This window comes from Balaenoptera musculus, chromosome 6 (assembly GCF_009873245.2).
Source record: "Balaenoptera musculus isolate JJ_BM4_2016_0621 chromosome 6, mBalMus1.pri.v3, whole genome shotgun sequence".
Lineage (NCBI taxonomy): Eukaryota > Metazoa > Chordata > Mammalia > Artiodactyla > Balaenopteridae > Balaenoptera > Balaenoptera musculus.
In genome coordinates this window covers 110,144,829-110,168,289 of record NC_045790.1, presented here as the reverse complement: position 1 = coordinate 110,168,289, position 23,461 = coordinate 110,144,829, and the positions used below count along the sequence as shown (strand labels likewise).

The 23,461-nt window shown below is 40.9% G+C and overlaps 1 protein-coding gene across 11 annotated transcripts in view; it reads left to right on the top strand.

The window, feature by feature from the left end:
• Positions 1-23,461, top strand: part of FNBP1 (formin binding protein 1) — a 143,521-nt gene that overhangs the window by 56,563 nt on the left and 63,497 nt on the right. For all 11 annotated transcript variants that reach the window (XM_036854780.1, XM_036854777.1, XM_036854771.1 and 8 more), the window contains exons 3-4: positions 8,656-8,712; positions 9,413-9,560. In XM_036854780.1, the coding sequence (XP_036710675.1) occupies positions 8,656-8,712; positions 9,413-9,560 (205 nt within the window). The remainder of the gene's footprint in view (positions 1-8,655; positions 8,713-9,412; positions 9,561-23,461) is intronic.

The following is a 23,461-nucleotide window of genomic DNA, read 5'->3' as shown; positions in this document are numbered from 1 at the left end:
CTGTTTCTTTAAAAATAAACAAACAGGACTTCCCTGGTGGCGCAGTGGCTAAAAATATGCCTGCCAATGCAGGGGACATGAGTTCGATCCCTGGCCCGGGAAGATCCCACATGCCTCAGAGCAACTAAGCCCGTGCACCACAACTACTGAGCCCACTCACCACATCTACTGAAGGCCACGCACCCTAGAGCCTGTGCTCCGCGACAAGAGAAGCCACAGCAATGAGAAGCCCACACACCGCAAGGAACAGTAGCTCCCGCTCACCGCAACTACAGAAAGCCTGCCCTCAGCAACGAAGACCCAACGCAGCCAAAACAAACAAACAAACAAAAACAAAACAAACTAAATTATTTGTTATGACCAGGTAATGAATTCATATGATTAAAACTTCTAAAAGTACAAAATGGTTTACAGTGAAGTGTCCCTTCTCTTACCCCTGTTCCCAGGGACAGTAAATGTTATCTGTCTCTTACGTATCCTTCCAGAGAGATATTATGGATACACAGGCAAGGAAGTGTCAAATTTCTTTTCTTCCTTGCTTCCCCAGCAGTTCAGTGTGCCCTTGCCTTTCTGCATCCTGGAAATTATTCCGAGGGTTCATTTTTATTTTTTACAGCTATACAGTGTTGCATTGAATTGGTGGATATGTTGTTTCCAATTGTTTGCAACTCTGAACAGAGTTGCACTGGATAACCTTGAATGATACACTTGGGCAAGCATATCTAGAGAATAAGTGCCTAAAAGCAGCACTTTGGTTCTGGTAGAATTTGCCAAGTTGCGCTTCTCGGAAGCTGTGACCCTTATCACCATTTCAGAGTGTGTGGCGGTGCTTCTCGCCTTGACCCTCAATGCTTCTTGTTCCCCATCTTTTTTATCTTTGCCGATTTGATAAGAAAAAATTGCTAAGTCTGACAGGTAATTTGTGTTTCTCTTAGCATGAATGAGGTTGAGTATGTTTTTATACATTTGAGCTGTTTGTACTTTCTTCTTGATGAATCATTCTTGTCCTGGTCAATTTTTTTTTTTTTTTTTTTTTTTTCATTGTAAATAAAAGGTAACTGTGTAAAAGTCATTTTATAAAATATGTTGCATATTGTATATGCAAGGTATTAAATTTAAATTTACTTGAACAATTAAAAATATTTTATTAAAGTGAAACTGAAGGATTTAGCAAACTTGAAATATTAAACAAATTCTTATAAGATTTTGAAAAAAGATTATGAAAAATGTGTAGGGTGTCGTTCATGATTTTTGTTTTTGTTTTAACTCATGTAATTTTTTTTTTTTAGTAGATTGGAGTTTTATTTATTTATTTATTTATTTATTTATTTATTTATTTATTTATTTATTTATTTTATTTTTTGCTGTGTTGGGTCTTTGTTTCTGCGCGAGGGCTTTCTCTAGTTGCGGCAAGCGGGGACCACTCTTCATCGCGGTGCGCGGGTCTCTCACTGTCGCGGCCTCTCTTGTTGCGGAGCAGAGGCTCCAGATGCGCAGGCTCAGTGGTTGTGGCTCGCGGGCCTAGTTGCTCCGTGGCATGTGGGATCCTCCCAGACCAGGGCTCGAACCCGTGTCCCCTGCGTTGGCAGGCAGATTCTCAACCACTGCGCCACCAGGGAAACCCCTCATGTTGTAATTTTAAACAGGCTCAATTGACTCACTGGTAGGAAAGATAAAGAAAATAGTATTTACCTGTTTTACTTCCTCTCCTAATTGAGTTATATAATTTAGTCTGTAACATGAGTCTCACAGTTAATTTGCCTTAATTATAGATTTATGCTCATCACCATTCCCTCTACCACAGCCTCTCCACTTGTTTGTTGGCCTCAAGAAAAATAGGGATATTTTCTCCCTATAGGAGCCTGTGGCATAATCCTCCAGTTCTTTCTTGTTTGAGAATGCCACTATACAGTCACCCCTCAGAATCCGTGGGGGATTGGTTCCAGGAACACCACCCCCTGCCCCTGCCCCTGCCCTCCTCGGATACCAAAATCTGAAGATGCTCAAGTCCCTTATATGACATGGCATAATATTTGTGTATAATCTACACACACCCTTCTGTATACTTTAAATCATCTCTTGATTACTTATAATACGTAATACAATGTAAATGCTGTGTAAACAGTTGCCATCATGAAGTAAATTCACGTGTTGCTTTTTGGAACTTTCTGGAATTTTCCCCCCAATATTTTTGATCCACAGTTGGTTGACTCTGTGGATGTAGACCCCACAGATGCAGAGGGTAGACTGCACTTAACAACAATTTGACTTGATTATTCTCTGGTCATACTTTTCTCTCCAAACTTTGTTGCTGCATTGTCTTCTGGTTGAAAAGTCTGGGGCCAGCCAAATTTTTATTCTTTGTAGGTGACTTGCTTTTTTGACTCTGTATGTGAAGAACTTTTTTGTTCCACTTAGCAGTTTGATAACTTTACCAAGCAATGCCTTGTGGTTGATCACTCTTTATCAATTTCCCTTTCATATGAAAAGTCAATAATTTATTTCAGGGGAACTTTTGTCAATTATATCTGAATTTTTTTCTATTCTACTTATTGGGTCATATGCTTCAGAGATCCATTTTCCTTATGTTACAGCATCTTGTTCTTCAGATCTTTTTTCTTTTTCTGATTATGAGAGTTGCTTTCCACGTTATGATTGTCTTAAAACTTTCCTCACTTAAATTTGATATCCAGCCTAATTTATTTATTAGCTCTGGAGTGGTGTGTTTTAGTTCTTAGTTCATTTCCTTAGCTTTGCAGCCTCCCAGTTTCATCCCATTCTGTTTTATCCTGTAGGCTGGGGATTCTTGCTTTATTGGCTTTGTGTTTTTATTAAATTTGTTTATAGTGTAAAATATTCTGCAAATCCTAATCCAAAGTTAGGATTTGCTTCATTTCCTTGTATGTTTTCTTACAGATTGGGTTTTTCTCTGTCATTTTCTTCCTTCCTTTTCTTCTTCTTTTTTATTTTTATTTTTAAAAAAATTTGGCCGCATTGAGTCTTCGTTGCTGTGCGTGGGCTTTCTCTAGTTGCAGTGAGTGGGGGCTACTCTTCATTGCAGTGCAAGGACTTCTCATTGCAGTGGCTTCTCTTGCTGCTGAGCAAGGGCTCTAGGCGCACGGGCTTCAGTAGTTGTGGCGCACAGGCTTTGTTGCTCCACACGGCATGTGGGATCTTCTCGGACCAGGGATCGAACCTGTGTCCCCTGCATTGACAGGCGGATTCCTAAGCACTGCGCCACCAGGGAAGTCCCTTCCTTTTCTTCTGTATTACATACTGCATCTTTTCACCTTGCTTATATTTAATACAGGCAGTTTAGTGAAGTGGTTTCAAGTAACAGACTCTAGAGTCCCAATGCCTGGGATGTTCTTCCACTTAATAGTAATATGATTTGGGACAAATTACTCTCTGTACTTTGTCTTTTTCATTTGTAATATGTGAATAATAATAATGACGATAATTCCCACCTTATAAGGGTCTTGAGGGGACTTAATGAGATAAAACATGTAAACGTCTTAGGTTGATGCCTAAGCATGTTTTTGTTATTAACACAAGCAACACCAGTGCCCCTGTTTGATCTGATAGAATGTGAATGATCACTGCTGTGCTTCCGGTGCCATTGGTCTTTCCCTCTGAGCTCCCTTATAGGGTAAGGTGGGCGAAAGTGTTGCCAAACCAGGTTCATTTGCCAACATGCAGCAAGCCAAACACTGAGTCGCCGAGGTTTGCAGCAGGGAAAGGGTTTATTCACAAGGCAGCCAAGCGAGGAGATAGGAGAACAAGTCTCAGATCCACCTCCCTGAAGGCGAGGGACTTGGGATATTTATGGCATAAAGAAGCAGGGTGGTCTTAGGCGTGGGGAAAGGTGATTGCAGGTAGGGAAAAGGTGAGGTAATTAGTGTTCTGTGCAGGCATATCTGAGTTACTTGCTTCTTCATGGGATGCATGTTCAAAAATGGAGGCGCTTAGCATGATCTGAAGGTGGGGTTTTTGGCCCTCTGGTGTCAAAATGTCCTTTACCAGACACCTGTGCAGGCCCTGTTTTAGGTAGTCCCAACCAGTCTTAGCTGGCTTGAGCTTGAGCTAGACACAGCTAGCTCTAAGTTCCTGGAAAACAACCCAGGCAAACATCTTATTGTTTCGGCTGTGTGATGCTTGGAGGACAACTAAGCCTTTTGTAGCAACAATTAAAGCATCGGCTTGATCGGTGAAGGCAGGTTACACGTGAAGGGGTTTTTAATAAACTGGAAGGCAAGCTCAAGAATTTCTGTTAGTCACCAGTTTCTATTAACCCCATGGGGCATGGTCTCAAAAGCACTTGTTTTTGTACATCTTGTCTTTGAGACTCTGAGTTTTGTTGTCTGTTCTGAAACTTTGTTAGAGGCTCTGTTTTAGCATTCACTCCATTAGGTCAAAGGCGTTCACCCCTATTCCTTGGGAATCCCTAGGTTTTGTGGTGATCTTCCCCAGGCATTCAGCCTGCAGCCCTGGGAAGTAGAGGCCCAGGTGGCCAGCCCCAGCTCCTGCCAAGCCCTGGAATCAGGGTGGTCGGCCTGCATGTCTTCCTCTCAGATCTTTTCTGTCACTGTTCCCTGAGTGCTTACTCACCCCTCAGTTTACTTCTGTCTGAATCGGCTTTCAGGGTTTTGTGGACTCAAGCATCTGTTCTACACTGTTCCAGAATCTTCTGTCCCTCACGCTGGTCACCGCTTCTCAAAGTGTGTAGATTGAGGTTATGTGCCTTTCTTCATTGGTTTATTTTCTGCTGTTGAAAATTTCCTGGCTTTTATTTCACCTCTTGTTGGAAAAGCACAATTCTCTGATCAGATTTTATTGTGCCATCTTTATCTGGCAATCTGTGGTGAGCTTTTAAAATATAAAAGACAGATTAAAAAAAACAACAACAACACAAAACATTCCTATGTCCAGCCTTGGACCTTCCATTTCAGAGGGTCTGGAATGAGGCCCAAGTGTTTCCTTTTTAAAAGCCTAACTGCAGTTCTTAGGACCAACCAAATTTAAATCCAGTATCTTTATTAAAAGATATCTGTTTTCCTCTTACCTTTCAATTAGCCTATCTGAAGAGCGAGTATATAAAACAATTTAAATTTCTCAGAAGGACCCCATAAATTTAAAGGTGCTTTTGGTGTTTATTTGCTTGCTTATTTTTAAAATAACCTCATACAAATGGGGCGAGAAAGCCCACCGCCAGAGAATGGAAATGCAAGTTGCTCTTTTTTTTGTAGTGGTCCCTGAGAGAAATATCCTTAGATCTGAAGTTCTCTTATAGACCTCTTAAGCTTTTAGTTTTCTGCTGGTGTTTATAGAGTGAAATATTCATTGATGCTTTTAAGAAGCATTTTGAATGCTATATATGCTAACATCGTCAAAGTGATACTCATTCTTCAGTACTGGACCGTTTTTACTGGAGAGCACCCACAACTGGTCTTTAATCCTGTTTAGGATTTGACTGGTAAAACGGAACTATAAAAAGTACTGGTTTCACCTGGATCTCTTCAAGCTATGTTTCCTTCAACTAGATATAAAGTTTAAGTTATTTTTACGGCTGCTAATGACTGAAAGCTAAAAAGAAAATGTAGATTTAAATCAACCTCTAAAATAACAGTTTTGAATGAGTTTTTATATAAGATGTGAATTTAGAAGTGACATTTTCCATTTGTAATTTATAGTTAGCGGAAGAAATGGTCAATATTTAAAACCATGCACTAAAAATATCTCACATGCAACCTCTAGGCTTTTCAATACTGCAGGTCCCATATATGCTGCTTTAAATATATTTGGAAAATAACCTATTGATTAGTCATCTGCTTTCCATGGCTCCCCTTTTATTCCTGGTACATGTAAGTCGGAGCTATTGTTTTTATTAAATCTACCTTTTTAAGGACTAAATGTGGTAGGCAACTCAAAGAATTCTACCGTGCTTTCAATATATAAGATTTCTCTCTTTTAACAAAGTGAATCAGCTATGTATAGCTGATTCACTTTGTTATAAAGCAGAAACTAACACACCATTGTAAAGCAATTATACTGCAATAAAGATGTTAAAAAATTAAATTAAATTAAAAACAAAAATTTCTCTCTTTTGCATTAATTTTTCTCTTAAGGCACATGCTTAGAGGAAATACTGCTTTTTCACATTCTTTCAAATCTAGATCTATTAGATAATCTTTGCTGTGTATCCAGAGTATCAGTAGAGAGAACACAATGTAGTTTGTTTAAGCATAGCTCACGTGATAGCAACCTCCAAGTCAGTACATTTTTCTTTCATCAGTTTGTCTAATTATAATTTTTAAATTGTTATATACCCATGCCTTCTTTTTAAAGTAATTGCAACAATCACTATTCTATTGGGTGATATATATTCCCTGGGAATTTACAAACTTTAAGGGACAATAGAGGTCATTTCACCCACCTGCCTCGGGCTTAGAGATGAGAAACTGGAAGCACAGGCTTGCCCATTGCTTTGTCTGAGGTTACACCATCTAGTCACATGGCCTCTGGATTCCCAGAGCAATGTCCTTTTTACTAAAGTCCTCTGCCTCTCATGTCACCTAGTAACACCTGTTAGAGGTGAACTCACATTTCGCTTTGTCTGTAAAACGTACCATGATCAAAATTGTAAATTTACAGTAACTTTTAAAAATTATTTATTTATTTATTTATTTATTTATGGCTGTGTTGGGTCTTCGTTTCTGTGCGAGGGCTTTCTCTAGTTTCGGCAAGTGGGGACCACTCTTCATCGCGATGCACGGGCCTCTCATTATCGCGGCCTCTCTTGTTGCGGAGCACAGGCTCCAGACGCGCAGGCTCAGTAATTGTGGCTCACGGGCCTAGTTGCTCCGCGGCATGTGGGATCTTCCCAGACCAGGGCTCGAACCCGTGTCCCCTGCATTGGCAGGCAGATTCTCAACCACTGCACCACCAGGGAAGCCCTGTAAATTTATTATTGCACACTTTTCTAGGCACATCTGTAGATTCAGGGGAAATGAAAGAAATAGAATGTGAAATAATGAAAGTAGCTACTATGAAAGAGGAATAGCAACATGGAATAAACAGGGAAGTGAATACTGAGATGCTGTCATATGAAGAGTCCCACTGTGGACCACTAGTCCTCTCCTAGGGCTGTTCTTCTTCTTTTTTTTTTAATTGAAGTATAGTTGATGTTAGTTGCTGTACAGCAAAGTGACTCAGCTATATATATATATATATATATATATATATATATATACACACACACACACACACACACACACATTCTTTTTCATATTCTTTTCCGTTATGGTTTATCCCAGGACACTGAATATAGTTCCCTGTGCTATATAGTAGGACCTTGTTGTCCATCCATTCTATATGTAATAGTTTGCATCTACTAACCCCAAACTCTCAGTCCAGCCCTCTCCCCCTTGGCAACCACAAGTCTGTTCTCTATGTCTGTGAGTCTGTTTCTGTTTCGTAGATAGGTTTATTTGTGCCATATTTTAGATTCCACATATAAGTGATATCATATGGTATTTATCTTTCTCTTTCTGACTTACTTCACTTAGTAAGGTCCATCCTTACTCTAGGTCCATCCATGTTGCTGCAAATGGCATTATTTCATTCTTTTTAATGACCGAGTAGTATTCCATTGTATATATGTACCACATCTTCTTTATCTATGGCTGTTCTTCTTCCTTTTTTTTTTTCAATATTTATTTATTTATTTATTGGCTGCATCAGGTCTTAGTTGTGGCACGTGGGATCTTTCGTTGCATCGTTAGGGCTTCTCTCTAGTTGTGGCGCATGGGCTTAGTTGCCCTGCGGCATGTGGGATCTTAGTTCCCTGACCAGGGTTCGAACTGGTGTCCCCTGCATTGCAAGATGGATTCTTAACCACTGGACCACCAGGGAAGTCCCTCTATGGCTGTTCTTCTAACTACACAAGCCAAAATCAGGACCCAAAAGAAATCAATCAGTGGAACAAATGTTAGTGAGTTTTCTTTTTTCAAGATTACCTCTTAGTTTTTGTGTAACTTGAAGCATGCAGAATGTAGAGGGGAGTATCTGGATTCTTGACCTGGAGATGGGATTAGGAAGAGAGATTAGAGCAATTTTGACTCATCTGAGTGTGTTCAGTGCAAGCCTGCTAAGCAGGTTAAAAGTTCTCCTTGCTAACTGGCTTAGCATAACCATCCCCCCAATATTGTCTCTACTTCCTTCAAGAAGACTTATTCACAAGTAGTTTTCATTAGGTTTTGGGAGAGCAGCACACAGCCTTGAAAACCTGCCCTTGACACTTTGATTTTTCATTTAAACATTTGGACTCAGTCCATATGCTTGCCTTGGATTTAGAGCAATAATGGTTGCATAGAAACACATGGTCTGCCCTCTCCAGTTAAATAATGTCAGGTCTTAACATCCAGGTAAATGACCAGTTGGCGACCATTTCTGTTCTTATTTGCTCTACCTTTAGGTAAAAGAGTCAAAGCTATGCAAGTCTTTCACGCTGAAAGATGGAAGGAAATAAATGGATTTCAGCTGTGGACATTTTGTGACTTCTTTTTTTAACTTGTAAACAAAAGCACTGACTTCGTTCATTCCTCATTTCTCAATTATCCTTCTGTATAAGGTGACATGTCTGTCTTTTTGTTTTAGGAATCTTTCGAAGAAATACCAACCTAAAAAGAACTCGAAGGAGGAAGAAGAATACAGGTGTGTTTATCACTGATCGTTATGTGGTAATATCTGTATGGCATTGTTGATGATTATAAAGGAAATCTACATATATTTTGTAGATATATCTACAAAAACAAGTTGCCTTCCTCATTCATATCTGTGTCAGTTTTTAAATTGGGGGAAAGACAATAAAAACCTACTGAAATAAGTTATACTGAGTCACTAGACCTATTCCAGATTGTTTCAATTAAGGTAATTAGGATAAGCTTAGAATATAATCTAAGCAAATACAGGAAGTGTGGACTGTGCATTCTACATCTTGATTTGGTTTTGTAATATCAGGTGTCTCATTCATCCAAGAAATATGTCTGTTCAGACAGCAATTAAGACATCTTAACATGAAAAGCCCAAAAGTATTGTCTATAAGTTAGATCTAAATATCCATGACATTAGTACCTATAGTACGTATATGTATTTTGGGTTATATGTGGGCTATTAACAAAGCCAAATATTGCCTTATGTAGGGCAATTTGGCTTCACAAAATGAAAAATATTTCAGTTGTAATTTATTCTGCGCCATTTTGATGAGAACCCTCTTATGTGTAATGAATTGTCAAGACCCTATGGGAACTGGATGCAAATTAACCTGATTTTAATTACTGTATCGCTGGTGGGAAGCAACATGAGAGAGGATGGGCCTTGTTTGAAAAGGAGTGGTGTGCATTCTGTTCTGTAGGTATACAGCATGTAAAGCCTTCCTTTCCACCCTGAATGAGATGAACGATTATGCTGGGCAGCATGAAGTCATCTCCGAGAATATGACCTCCCAGATCACCGTGGAGTTAGCACGCTACGTCCAGGAATTGAAGCAGGAGAGGAAATCGGTAACTAAAATTTGTTTTTTCTTCCTAAAAGATGGACCAAAGATGATGGGAGTATCCCTACAAGTTTTAAAATTATCAATAAATGGAATCATATGAGATGGTGGGTCTTAAATTGCCACCTTTGAGACGCGTATAAACATTCCTGACCCTGTTCGTAGAAAGTGTTTCTAGGTCTTTACATCCGATTTCAAGCATCCCTCGGACATTCTGAAACTCATTTGTGGATCCCAGAATACTAACCCCTTTGAGGAATTTAAATATATTTGCGGCTATCGGATATACAAGAGTAAGCAATACAATATGATGTACGCTGTGTGGAATAAACTGTGTTAAAATAAATGTTATAAGGAGTTCAAAAGAGCCAGAAAGATGACCTCAGTTACAGCCACTTCGTTCCATGGCTCATTCATTGTCATCTAATGAAGAGGGCCTTTTTGTTCCTTTTGTCATCATTACAATCTTTTCATAGCTTTTGTTGTTAACAAAAGGGAAAAATGTACCCTCAAGTAAAGTATATTCATAGTCAAGATTTTGCCCTAAGAGATTTATCATTAAGCCATGGTGGTCTGTATCATTGTACTTTGATCGCCTGTGAGGTGCATAATAATTTGTTAGTAATAAAGTACCAAAGTTGGCCAGTGATATGCTTTTCTATATAAATTTGAGTCCACAGTAATTCTTTTAATGCTCTGGAGATACATGAGACAACAAGATTAATAGGGTTCTTGCTGAAATGGTGGAGATATTAAATAATAATGACCAAAATAATTATTTAATTGCAGTTGTGATAGTTTTGACAAAGTACGAGTACATATGTGAGAACATATAATGAATGGGAACACCTAACATGCTTATGCTCTGGATCATGGGAAAGCTTCCCGGGAGGCTTGACAGTTAAGGCTTTAACAGGACTTGAGGGACAAGTAGAAGTTGCATGGGACAAACATTCAACAGAGGGAGCAACCGTGCAAAGGCCCTGAGACAGGAAGGTGTTTGGAACATCTGAGGAGTTTAGTTCTTTCTGAACTGTAAATATGTAGCAAATAGCTTTGGGTATGTTTAGAAGTTAGGAAGAGATATATGCCTTAGGATCAACCCATTGGATTAAAAAAAGAGCTAATACACCGAGCTGATGTTTTTATCTATTCACATTAAAGCAGTGATTACCAAGCAGGCACAATTTTGCTCCCCACCCCAGCAAACATTTGTCAATGTCTGGAGACATTTTTGGTTATTAGGGGCATTATAGCTGGGGGGTTGCTGCTGGCATGTAGTGGGTAGAGCCCAAAGGTGCTGTCAAACACCCTATAACACTCAGAACAGCCTCCGCGACAAAGAATTACCTGGTCCAAAATGTCCATAGGGGCTGAGAAACCCTGCACCAGAGCTCCAATTAGGTGACAGTCTCTATAGACCATGCACTAAAGGAGAGCTTTTCTTTTATATGATGGAAAGGAAGAAGTGAAACAGAATATTAAGGTTTGGAATTAAGCAAAATACCTAATATAATCATAAAGTAAACACAATAAATCTGAACACAATGCTGGACTACTTCCCTCGTTCCTGACTTGCCCTTGACCTTGCAAAGTTTATGCCTTCTTCTTATTTGTTACTTTGGTCAGTGGCTTGTATCTCTTGCTGACCTTCCTTCACTCATACAGTTTAGCATTTTAGCCAACACCCTAAACAAAAACTGTGCACTTACCTTAGTAGGAATCATTAATTGTATTTCTGGAGTGAATCATGAAATGTGAAGCCCACATAACTTGGCCTCCTCCTACTTATTTGAATTCTCCCCCTCCAACCATGTGGCCTTCTTACCCTGTGCGATCAATGCCCTGTGCGATCCTGCCCCTGGGCCTTTGCACTGGCTTTTCTCGCCTTGGTAAGCTTTTCCCCCAGGTATCTGCAGAACTCACTTCCTGACTTCTTTCTCAGGAATATCATCTCATTGAAGTCTATCTTGTTTACCTTATTTAAAAGTACAAAGTCCCCCCACCTTCTCCACCCCATTCCTACCACCTCCCCCTGCTTTATTTTTCTTTAGTACTTAACCAGCATCTAACATTTTATGTATTTACTTGTTTGTTTTTCTTTCACCCCACGCTGTAAGCTCCACTAGGGCAAGAGTTTTCTTGTCCACTGTTGTATTCTCAGTCCCTGGAACGGTGCCCAGTGTGACACAAAGCAGGCTCTTGATCAATACTCTTGGAGTGAAAGAAAGAATTGAGAAGCAGAAGCAGCCTTCTTCGGCATAGCTTAGTTCTCAGTTAGACTTCGTTTCACTAGTTGCAGATCCTTGTATTTCTTTGCTGTGTTATGATTGTGTCCTTTTGTTTTATTTACTCACTGGTAATCATGTCTTTTTTACAGTCTGTCATGTCTGTACTTTGAATTCTTTTCCTTTTTTAATAAAAAATTATAGTAATTTAATGAGTAAATTATAGGTGGTGCAGACACACGTTAAATAATATCTTGCGATGCATAGCGTTCCTTTTATTTTAAGGAGAACTGCATGTATGCTTCTCTGAGTCAGATGTTCTGTTGAGAGGAGCTGTAAACAGTGTGCTTTCTTAAAGCCTTTTGTAATTCTATTGAGATGAAAATTTTGGAAATTGTGAAACCTTTTAAAATTCTAGAAAGAGTATCAGTAAGTATATGTACATTTGTGGTGTTTTGCTATCATGCATCATGAACATTTCTGCTTTGTTTATTATGTGGGTAATAGCTACCATTATTTTGAATGACTGCATGATGTGGCATTGTGTTGATGTTCTCTGATTTCTAAAATTACTCTCATAATATTGGATATTTAACTGTTTGGCCTCAAGGGATCGTTTTTACAGGTTATAATAACTGACTTCTATCCTCACAGCATCCCTGGGGGAGGGGGAGGGCTGTTATCTTATACATTGTGCTCATTATCTTACATTTTGTTACCAGGCAGCCCACCTCTCAGGGCAGCGCGCATTCACACACATGCTCTGGTTCCCACTGAGTTATTTTCTTGAACTGACCCCCAAGAATGCTGGGCTAACTGGTGTGAAGGTCTCCATCAGCAGTCAGCTGTAGAAAGGGCTCCTTGAGATCATCTCACACTATGCAGTATTTCTCCTTGCAACCTTTCACTTTTGGCTACCCTGACTTTTCTTAGTAAGTGATCTAATTTTCATAAGGATGACTGTCAAAACCATAGGAGAATGTGATGGTTTCCACTTTCTGGTGACGGTAATTATCAGCAGAAGTGCCACAACAGAGCGAGAGCCCAAATCCAGCTCTTCTGGGGTCAAATCCAGTTGCTGCTTTGATGCGGGACCATGAAGGGCTGACAGTGAACTTCAGATCTTCTTTAGAGGAGAGGAGAGCCTCAATCAGCAGTATGTCCAGAGAGCCGCAGCTCCTGGCAGGCAGGGAGGAGAGGAAAGGACCCACGCTCTGCAGTCAACAAACCCACTCAGGACCCGGGCAGCCCCACCAGCTAGGAAACCTTAGGCAGGTTATATAACTCTCTGAGCAGCCAGTTCTGCATCTGTAACTGAGGCTGATTATAATAAACCACCTTCCCGAGTTCAGGGGAGGATCGCAAGAAAACAGGTACAAACCGCCTAGCACCACATTCTGTGTATTGATATATAGGCACTGCATATCTGGTACCTTCCATCAGGTCATTCTGTTTCTCAATACAGAATCTCCTTTCTACTCCAGAAAGGGTTTGATCAGGGTTTATTACAGAAAACAGGAGCATATACAGGTCTCCTTGTGACCATATGTCATAACATATTGTCCATAACAGGACCAGTCTAAAAAATGTTGAATTGGCTGATGGCATTGAAAACAAGCCGCTTTTAAAATTTTAGGTGGAGTTACTGTTTCTCATGGCTGACTACAAATAGTGTCTTGCTAAAGTACCATTCTTAACCATCAGCCTAATACATTTTGGGCCATTTGATACAGTGGCGAAATCCTCCCTGCCCAAAGGGATGATTTAGAATTTACAGGATTACTGCTGGATCTCGTTACTGCATATAGAGAGGATTTCCAAGTTCAGTTCAGAATACTAGTAGAAAATTATTTTTCATATAGATTTTGCGATGTTGGAATAGATGAATCTCTAACAAGAGTGCCTGGTGAGAAATAGCTCACCATGCAAACAGATGAGGTTTCCTTCCTTTTTTGAATGCATTTGAAAGGAAGTAGAATACAGTAAGGTAGTGGGAGAGATGGATATTCTCCTTGCCCCTGAGGCCATATCGTGCTCATGAGCCAGCTGTTTGATCTTAAACAAAAGCTTAAAGTCTTAAAGGTATAACTGATTCATTTTGCTGTACAGCAGAAGCTAACACAACATTGTACATCAACTATACTCCAATAAAAATTAATTTTAAAAACTCTTGAAGTCTTAAAAGTAAAATAGGATAGTACTTGCTGTTCATGTTTTTGGGAGAAAGGATGATTTTTTAAAATTTATTTTATTTTTTATTGAAGTATAGTTGATTTACAATGTTATGCCAGTCTCTGCTGTACAACAGAGTGACTCAGTTACACACACATATATATACATTTCTTTTGGGACTTCCCTGGTGGTCCAGCGGTTAAGAAAGACTCTGCGCTTCCGCAGCAGGGGGCACAGGTTTGACCCCTGGTCTGGGAACTAAGATCCCACATGCCGCGTGGTGCGGCCAAAAAAAGAAAAAAAAAAAGTGTGAAAAGACTTTGTCAACATAAAAAAAAAATTCTTTTCCATTATGGTTTACCCCAGGAGATTGGATATAGTTCCCTGTGCGATACAGTAGGACCTTGTTGTTTATCCATTCTAAATGTAATAGTTTGCATCTACTAAACCCCAAACTCCCAGTCCGTCCCTCTCCCTCCCCACCACACCACCCCCGCCCCCCTGCCCCTGGCTTCGTTCTCTATGTCTGTGAGTCTGTTTCTGTTTCATAGGTAGGTTCATTTGTGCCATATTTTAGATTCCACATGTAAGTGATATCGTATGGTATTTGTCTTTCTCTTTCTGACTTACTTCACTTAGTACGATAATCTCTAGGTCCATCCATGCTGCTGCAAATGGCATTATTTCGTTCGTTTTTATGGCTGAGTAGTATTCCATTGTATATATGTACCACATCTTCTTTTTCCATTCATCTGTTGATAGACATTTAGGTTGTTTCCATGTTTTGGCTATTGTGAATAGTGTTGCTGTGAACATAGGGGTGCGTGTATCTTTTTGAATTATAGTTTTGTCTCAGTATATGCCCAGGAGTGGAATTGCTGGATCATATGGTAGTTCTATTTTTAGTTTTCTGAGGAACCTCCATACTGTTTTCCATAATGGCTGCACCAACTTACATTCCCACCAGCAGAGTTGGAGGGTTCCCTTTTCTCCACACCCTCTCCAGCGTTTGTTATTTGTAGACTTGAGAAAATGTGATTTTTATGCAGCAGTTTCCACATATGCTATGTTCTCCTATTACAATGCAGCTCACTCACATAATATTATGAATAACCAGTGTTGGTCCTGACACACAAAAATCCGTTTGCTCATTTTGATGAGAATATGTTGATTTTGTAAAAGGAAATTCTTTAAAAGAGAGCTTTGACTTGCCATTTGCAAGAGCACAGCTGTTGAGGTTCTTTCCTAAGCCTGGTGTTCAAGCCAGCAGCAGTTCTCATTAAGAAACACCAACACTCCTGGAAGCCTGAGAGGAGGGGGGCTCTTAATTTCTTCACCTCATGGGCTCCACTTAAAGCAATTGTATTTTTGTCAAGATGCTCACCTTCTCTTTAGAGGTGATGGACTCAGTGGCCAGTCCTTGGGGTGAATATAAGTCAAAGCACACAGTGACCGTTCCTTTGTTTTGCCTTCAGTCTTTTATTCTCAAACATAAATTATCAATGCATCTGATCCTGTGACAATGTCTGGGATTTACTGGTGTTCAATGATAATGGATAGAAATAAGTGGAAAATCAACAGTTCTTTCTAAGACAACATGATTAGTTTTAATGTGTAAAGTTTAGACATTTTATACTTGCCTGATTTTCCTAGATTTTTATAAACTTACAGGAAGTACAAGATTCATCATCTCTTTAAGCTGACCACATACAATAAGAACGTCTGTTTCTTTTATTTACTTTCCCTTTTTAAGGGGAGTTGCTGTGATTCATTGATTAGTTACCAAAGTTTTTAAAGAATGTTACTAAAACTCTGAATTAAAGAACAAAAACTCACAATTCTTATCAATCAAAATCATTTTTCCAAGTTTCCTTTTGGATGTCATTTATAGATATATAGTTATTTATATAGCGAAGTATTGATATCCTCTATATATGGATATAATATACATATAATATCTAAGGGTATTAGTCCTAGTATAGGTATAATTTGTTTTTCTTTATTCCCCATTCAATATCATAAACACTTTATATGTTTCTACATGAAACTATATAGTTTTCATAATTAGAATTTTAGTGGCTATGTATTATTCTAACACATAATTCACTTAACTAATTACTGTTTGATCATAGGTTATTAGTGGTTTCTGATTATTTATTTATTTAGTTAGTTAGTTATATAAATAATACTGCCGTGAATTCTTTACTTTTGTAGCTGTTTTCTTTGTGTGGGAGGTGGGGATTATTTCTCCAAGCTAAATTCCCAGAAATGAGAATATGAGGTCAAAGCAGACCAGATTCATGGTTCTTGGTTCAACTTTGGCCATTTGTGAGATTGATGGTCTTTAAAAGAAGAAAAGATGAGATTCCCAAGTTGCTGAAAGGACCAACTTGGGTGTGAATTGGCTTATCTGAGATGTGGGTAATTCAGAGTTTCTATCAGATAGATTCCTCTGAAAGAACTATTATAAATATGCTCTTACTAGCAATTTTTGCACTCTGAATCAAGTTATTAAAGAATTTTAGAGAGAGAGATTCAGCTCCAACCTTTGAGTCTGGGTAGGGTTATCTGTAGTGGTCACCACTAACCACATATGAGGGATTTATGGAGATTTAAGGCTCCAGGAGGGGAATGAGGAATTTCCAGCCAACATTTACTGGAACCTCCAACTACGTTTCTCCTGGCAGGTGGAAAGAACGCTTGATTACGAAATGTTGGCCAGGAGCAGAATCACTTTTTTGGCAATGGTTATCTGAAGAGTTCTGGAGGAAATAATTATACCTTCAGTGACTCACTAAAATTTTTATAAATCTCAGATAATGCTTGCAAGACCCCACATTACTGAGAATTGACAATATGAAATTTTCCCCCAAGGTTTTGGAAATGTTTAAAAATGGATACTAGGGCTTCCCTGGTGGCGCAGTGGTTGAGAATCTGCCTGCCAATGCAGGGGACACGGGTTCGAGCCCTGGTCTGGGAAGATCCCACATGCCGCGGAGCAACTAGGCCCATGAGCCACAACTACTGAGCCTGCGCGTCTGGAGCCTGTGCTCCGCAATGGGAGAGGCCGCGACAGTGAGAGGCCCGCGCACCGCGATGAAGAGTGGCCCCCGCTCACCGCAGCTGGAGAAAGCCCTCGCACAGAAACGAAGACCCAACACAGCCATAAATAAATAAATAAATAAATAAATAAATAAATAAATAAATAAATAAATTTAAAAAAAAATGGATACTAAAAGCCACACATTTACACAGCGGTTAAGAATCTGCCTGCCAGTGCAGGGGACACGAGTTCGAGCCCTGGTCCGGGAAGATCCCACGTGCCGCGGAGCAACTAAGCCCATGTGCCACAGCTACTGAGCCCGAGTGCCACAACTACTGAGCCCGCGCTCTACAGCCCGCTCACTGCAACGAAGAGTAGCCCCAGCTCACCGCAACTAGAGAAAGCCCGCGCACGGCAACAAAGACCCAACTCAGCCATAAATAAATAAATAAATTTTTAAAATAAATAAATAAAATAAAAGCCACACATTAAAAAGTTTAGGTATTGGCTATGTCGTATTTATGAAACTTATGAAGAGGCTTAATTTCCTATAAGGCAGTTCTGCAGCCCAGACTGACTCTAGTATGTTTAGAACATGTTTTGGTTTTTTGGTTGGTCTTTGTTGGTTGGTTTGTTTTTCGGCTGCTCTATGCCATGCAGCTTGTGGGATCTCAGTTCCCTGACCTGGGCCACAGCAGTGAAAGTGCTGAATCCTAACCACTGGACCACCAGGGCACTCCCTAGAACATGTTTTTATAAGAGATGACAGCAAAGAGACAAAACTTAGCATGAAGGAAAGCAAAAAGTAAAAGGAGCTTATCTATATGACCAAGCTAATTACAAATCTGTTTTTGATTTATTCAGTTCTATTGAGATTCAACTGTGGATAATCTGCTATAAAGCCAGAACCTGTAGGAAGAAAACACAGAAAAGCAAGACAGATTTTAGATTTCATGATCTGGAAAAGGAGCAGTGGGTCTAAAGTGCTGTTCTTCCTTACTGATGTTACTGCATTTATTTAAATAAATCAAAATGCGGGAAACCCTATAAAAGTTGTTGGTCTTCTGCATGTCACGCTTATACAGCACCCACTAATAGCCCCTGGTTTAATGTATGTCTAGGTGTATTTTGTTTTGTTCTGTTCTCTTTGTTTTCAAAGAACATGTGATAGCGGCATTCAATTAAATAACACCCTGTCCCCACTGTGGTTCTGTCACTGCAACACCACTGGCCTGGTGAACCAAAAAAATTTTATTTTCTCATTTATTGGGTAACATACTTAATTATCAGGATCCTTAAATTCTGTCCTTGATTTCTTGGATTTGAAATGCGACTTTGGGTTTTGTATTTCCCCCTTGTAAGTTAGAATGAGACCTTCTTTCTCTTCCAAAAAGTGTGAGAATTTCTTGACTACTGTGGTGTGTCTCACCTGACTCTCCTATATCCAGTCATCTCCCCTTAGATGTCTGATATAGCATCACCCATCACCCATGTCCGCACCGCTGTCAGCAGAGGCCCTGGAGCCCGGCAACAGGGTGAAGGATGCCCCAGAGTTGTGCAATGCGGTGGCCCTGTCAACCTGTCCAAAACAAACTTTGGATTCCCCAAAGTTTATCCTTTATCATGCCCCATTCCAATCTGCAATTCCTGCCATCTGTGAATGGCAGTCCTTTTTAACCCAGTTGTTCTGGCCAAAAACGTGGGGCACCCAGGACTTACTTTTCCCTTATGCCCCATCTTCTGTCTAGTGTCAAGTCCTGTCAGCTCCCCCTTCAGTAATTGTTCTGAATCCAAACACTTCTCACCACATCCAGTCTCTCATCATCTCTCATCTGGAGGACTGTCCTAAGCCTTTTATTTTTAATTCATCTCTGCTTCCAGGCTTGCCCCATGGTCCGTGGTCCAGCTCCCCATCTCCGTCTCCACCACCAGCTCATCCTTAGGCAGGTGGTCCCCATCCTCCTGCCTGGTCTCCTTGCACCTCCTGCCCCCATTCAGTCCATTCTCCATGCAGAAGCCAGTGCAACCTTGTGATAGTGCAAATCAGACAATGTCCCTTCCCTTCTTAAAATTTCCAGTAGCTTTCCATTGTGCTCATGTGGCTTGGGAGGCTGTCCACGGTCTAGCCCTTGCCGCCTTCTTCTGCCTTATCCTTCCTCTCAGTCTAATTGCACTGGCTTCTAGCTGTTCCTTGGACACGCCAAGCCCTTTCCGACTTCAAAGCATCTGCATTAACTGTTCCTGCTGCTTGGAAGGGTGTTTCCGAGAGCTTTGCAATTTCACTCCTACACTTTATTCAAGTCTCTGCTCAAGCATCCTCCCAGACCGCCCTATCTAAATGCTGCCTCTACCCACACCCATTCCTCTTGAGTTCCTTACCCTCTTTCTCTTACTGCTGTGGCCACTATTTCACTAGGAAAGGGGCTTTGTTTTATTCGCAAGTAAAGCAACACCCTGCACATGTGGGTGTGGAATTAACACCTGTCGAGTGAACGATTTGAGTTAGATTTTAAGATCTTTCAGCCCAAGGAAGGATTACTGTCCCAAACGTTTCACCCATCAACCTCGAACTCTATCTAAAGTCCTTATTAAGGGCGATTTTCCTTGTTTTGGTTTGGAAGAACAGTTTCATACCCTTGGAAGAGATCAAGTGAGGAATCTGAGTCATTTGCTGCTTAATACTGATCATTTGAAGATCCTTTCATCCTGAGTTAATTGGGATTCTTCAGAGGAATTAGAACTTTAAGGGATGTGAAAGAAGGGATTGTTTTGAAGAACAGCTTAAAAAAGACTACTGGAGTCTAGGTAAAAAGTGTGGATGTGGGGAATTCCCTGGCGGTCCAGTGGTTAGGACTCAGTGCTCGCACTGCCGAGGCCTGGGGTTGGGTCCCTGGTCGGGGAACTAAGATCCCACAAGCTGCACGGCAAAGCCAAGGGGAAAAAAAAGTGTGGTTGTGGGGAGAGTTCTGGGGAGTAAAAGCCAGCCTGAGAATAAGAGGGTCGGTGGCGTAGGGGAGCAGCTGGAGAGGGGATGAAGGAAACTTGGCCGGGGCTGCTGGACCTGGACCTGGACTGGGGAGGGTAGAGGTGGGGGGTGCTGCCCAGTGCCTGGATGGTCAGTGTTACGGGGGAAGTTAAATAACTGAAAACATGGCACTGGGAAGCAGGCATTTTTAGGAGCTTTAAACAAGTTCATTGAGAAGATATTTTTATTATAAATGAATTTGGGGGAAAACAGGCCTTACTGAAGAAAAGCAGAATGCAACTCCTGTCAGGAACGTTTCTGGGTTTATGGTTTGGGACTTCAGTGAAGTGACGGAATGCTCCCTTGAGCAGGTCTGAAGATGCTTCACAGTTTTCCTACACGGTCCACATAAAGATCTACACACACAGATTTATTGCTACGTTAATTAATCCTGAGTCAGGCTTAGAAGCTGCTAGCATTCAAACCCACCACACTGTAGGTTTTGAGGAAATTCTAATATTTGTCACAGACATATTTTCTGGAAGCTCCTTTTCTCTTGGCCTTTTCAAGTTTTTGTGTTCCTTTGTTTTCATCTGTGGAATCTGAGTTTTATTTAAAATTCCAGATGGCTGGCTGTCCTTAGTTGAGTGTTTATTCTTTTTATTTTTTTTTCCACTTTTTTCTATTTTTGAAGTGGCTGTTCTCACATCAATGCCATATTTTGCTTTTTTAAATGTAGTTTTAAAAATTAATGATATATTATATATATATAGTAAAAGGAGCGGCTGTTGTACCTAACTGTAACGTGTGAATAATAAACATTCTCACTGTTTGTTTATCCAGCCTAAGTATGATTTCTTGCAGTGCAGTAAAATCTCCTTGGAAGCTTTGTCATTGTCTTTTTTTTTTTTTAATTTATTTATTTAATTTATTTATTTTTGGCTGCACTTGGGCTCAGTAGTTGGGCTCTAGAGTGCAGGCTTCAGTAGTTGTGGCGCACGGGCTTAGTTGCTCCGAGGCATGTGGGATCTTCCTGGACCAGGGATCAAACCCGTGTCCCCTGTATTGGCAGGAGGATTCTTAACCACTGCGCCACCGGGGAAGTCCCTGTCATTGTCATTTTGCTTTAAGTTAATGTTTGCCTATTTTAGGTTCCCTGTGATTTTTTATCTCAGCTACCCCTGGCCCCCAGGAAATTTCTAAAAAATTTTTCAGGGCTGATTTTATTTGTATAGATTTTACCTGTATATTTTTAAGGTTCAACCAAAAAGTTGAAATGAAAGTAAGTTCAGCTGTCACCCCAGATACCATCAGGCATTTTTAAAAGGTCTATTATTATGTTTGAAGAGAAACTAAAGCATCTTATTACAGGAGAAAGCAAAGAGCATTTTTCTGGGTCTCTAGAGATGGCATTTCCTGTCTCTCCTCTGACACGAGAAAAGAGCTGTGATGACTTCACCCCGTGGCTCCAAAAGAAGTGCTTATTATCTTTTTCTAGAGAACAATTCCTCTTTATTTAGGGCTTGGAGACACACTTTTTAGATCCACACTTGCTATCTGTCCAGAGAAGAAATGTTTGACCATTGTTTGTTAGTAAACAACAAACACATCTGGCAAGCTGGTTGGTTTGTTTAACTTTGTAACTGTTAAGATAGCTTTTCCGATTAAAGGAGGGAAGATGGAGCTGGCTACCAAGGACCGCCGCTATTTAGGTCATGGGATACTCAGGACTGTCAGGAGGGCTTTTGTTCCATCCGTTAGTTTCCTAAGGGGTCAGGCAGCACAAGGTTGTTTTTGTGTGTTGCAGGCAAATCCATTTTGGAGGAACACATACTAGGCAAGAAAGACTGGAAGGAAAATCAGTGACACCTCGATTTTTTTTCTTAAGCTACATGGAATGCAATCACAGGTGTAGTTCTCAGATCATGGTTTCGGTCCCACCGAATTGTGGTGTCATGGGGTGTGTCGTGACAGGAGTCCTTCCTGGCAAAAAGCTCACCAGTAACGTCAAGCAAGGTCCACACCGTGCTTGAAAAATAAATTCATATTTATTTTTGAACCTTGGAATGAAGAAGTGACAAGAGAGTTTACTATGTAGTAGATTTTCAATAAAAATCATCCCTCGTGCTTCCAAAAACATGTCCTTTTTTGGAACACTATTGTCTTCAGAGAAGATTCCTTTGCTAGTAAAGCCCATTCCACCTTTCCTGTGCCGTGTCCGTCACTTCTCCATGTTCTTTGTGTGCGTTTCCTCTCCATCAGGACGGCCCTGGCTGTGAGGGAGCTTTCGTTTTGTGAAAACATTCATTTCAGAGTTGCTGTCGAGTTGGAGCGGAAGCTTAGAGCCCAGCTCTGAATTGGGTGCCTAGGTTTTCTTTTTCTTTTTGTGTCTGTCTTTGAATCTCGAAGTAAGATTTGAGGGAATGGAAGTATCTTTTCTGCAAACTGCAGAAAAGCTGCAGGGGACCAGCTTAGGAAATGGGGCCGGTCCTCTGGACTGTTTGGGACAATGACGAGGGACTCTCAGGGCCGAGGGGCACAGCTGAGCCTTGATCTCCCTCCTGAGCCGTCTTTAAAACGATATATGTGGCATTCAGAAAACCTGTACTTCCTCCAAAGCTCCCTAACTCTGCTCTCAGCTTACCTTACTCCTCACGAAGCCCGATCCTCTCTTGCTTGTTTATTCCTACCTTCAACTCCATCTCTTTTCGGTCCTATCCCTGTGTCTATTATGAGACTTGAAAAATGAAGCCCCACGGGGCTCCTCTAGACCAAAAAATTGCTAGATGGATAAACCTTGCTGTCAAGAGGCGCTTAAAATGGTGAAACTTGACCTCAGAAGAGAGACAAGAAAACATTCCCTTATAAAGGAACACTGTTCTTAAAAAAAAAAAAAAAAAATCTGATTTTGTCTCCTCCTCCCTGGCCTCCCAGGAGTCAGCTACCTTTTGTGACTCGGCTAAGCCATAGGCGCTGACGACTGAGAGAAAAGGCTTTGAGGCTGTACCAAGGGGACCTCTCCGTGCCTGTCCCCCTTTCACCGTGCCTTCTCTACAGCACACCCCTCCCAGCCGTGCTTACCTCGGCGGCCAGAAAACAGACAGCACATTCAAGCCTAGTCATTGAGGGAAGGCCATTTATTAAAAGGAGCATTTACCACTTGTGGAAAGGGCTCAGGAAAAGCAGTAAGGGATGGAGCGGTACCCCCAGGCTAATCACGGTGGGGAGCTGCCGTGGCCCTGGGTCTCAAAGGGCAAGGCAGCCTTGTAGGAACTTCAGAGATCAGCTGCAGGGGCGCTGCCTGACCGGAGCTGTGGCCTTTGGTCAAAGGACCTGGCCAGCCCCTGGCATCCTAGCGAGGGAAAGCTGCAGATGGAAATTCACGCCCTCTGATATGCCAGAACCCTCTCCGTGGCAAATCTAACGGAACCAGAGGGCAAGGGCTTCTGTTCACGTAGTCCATGCAAGTCTGAACAACCTTGGAATCACCCGGACCCCTC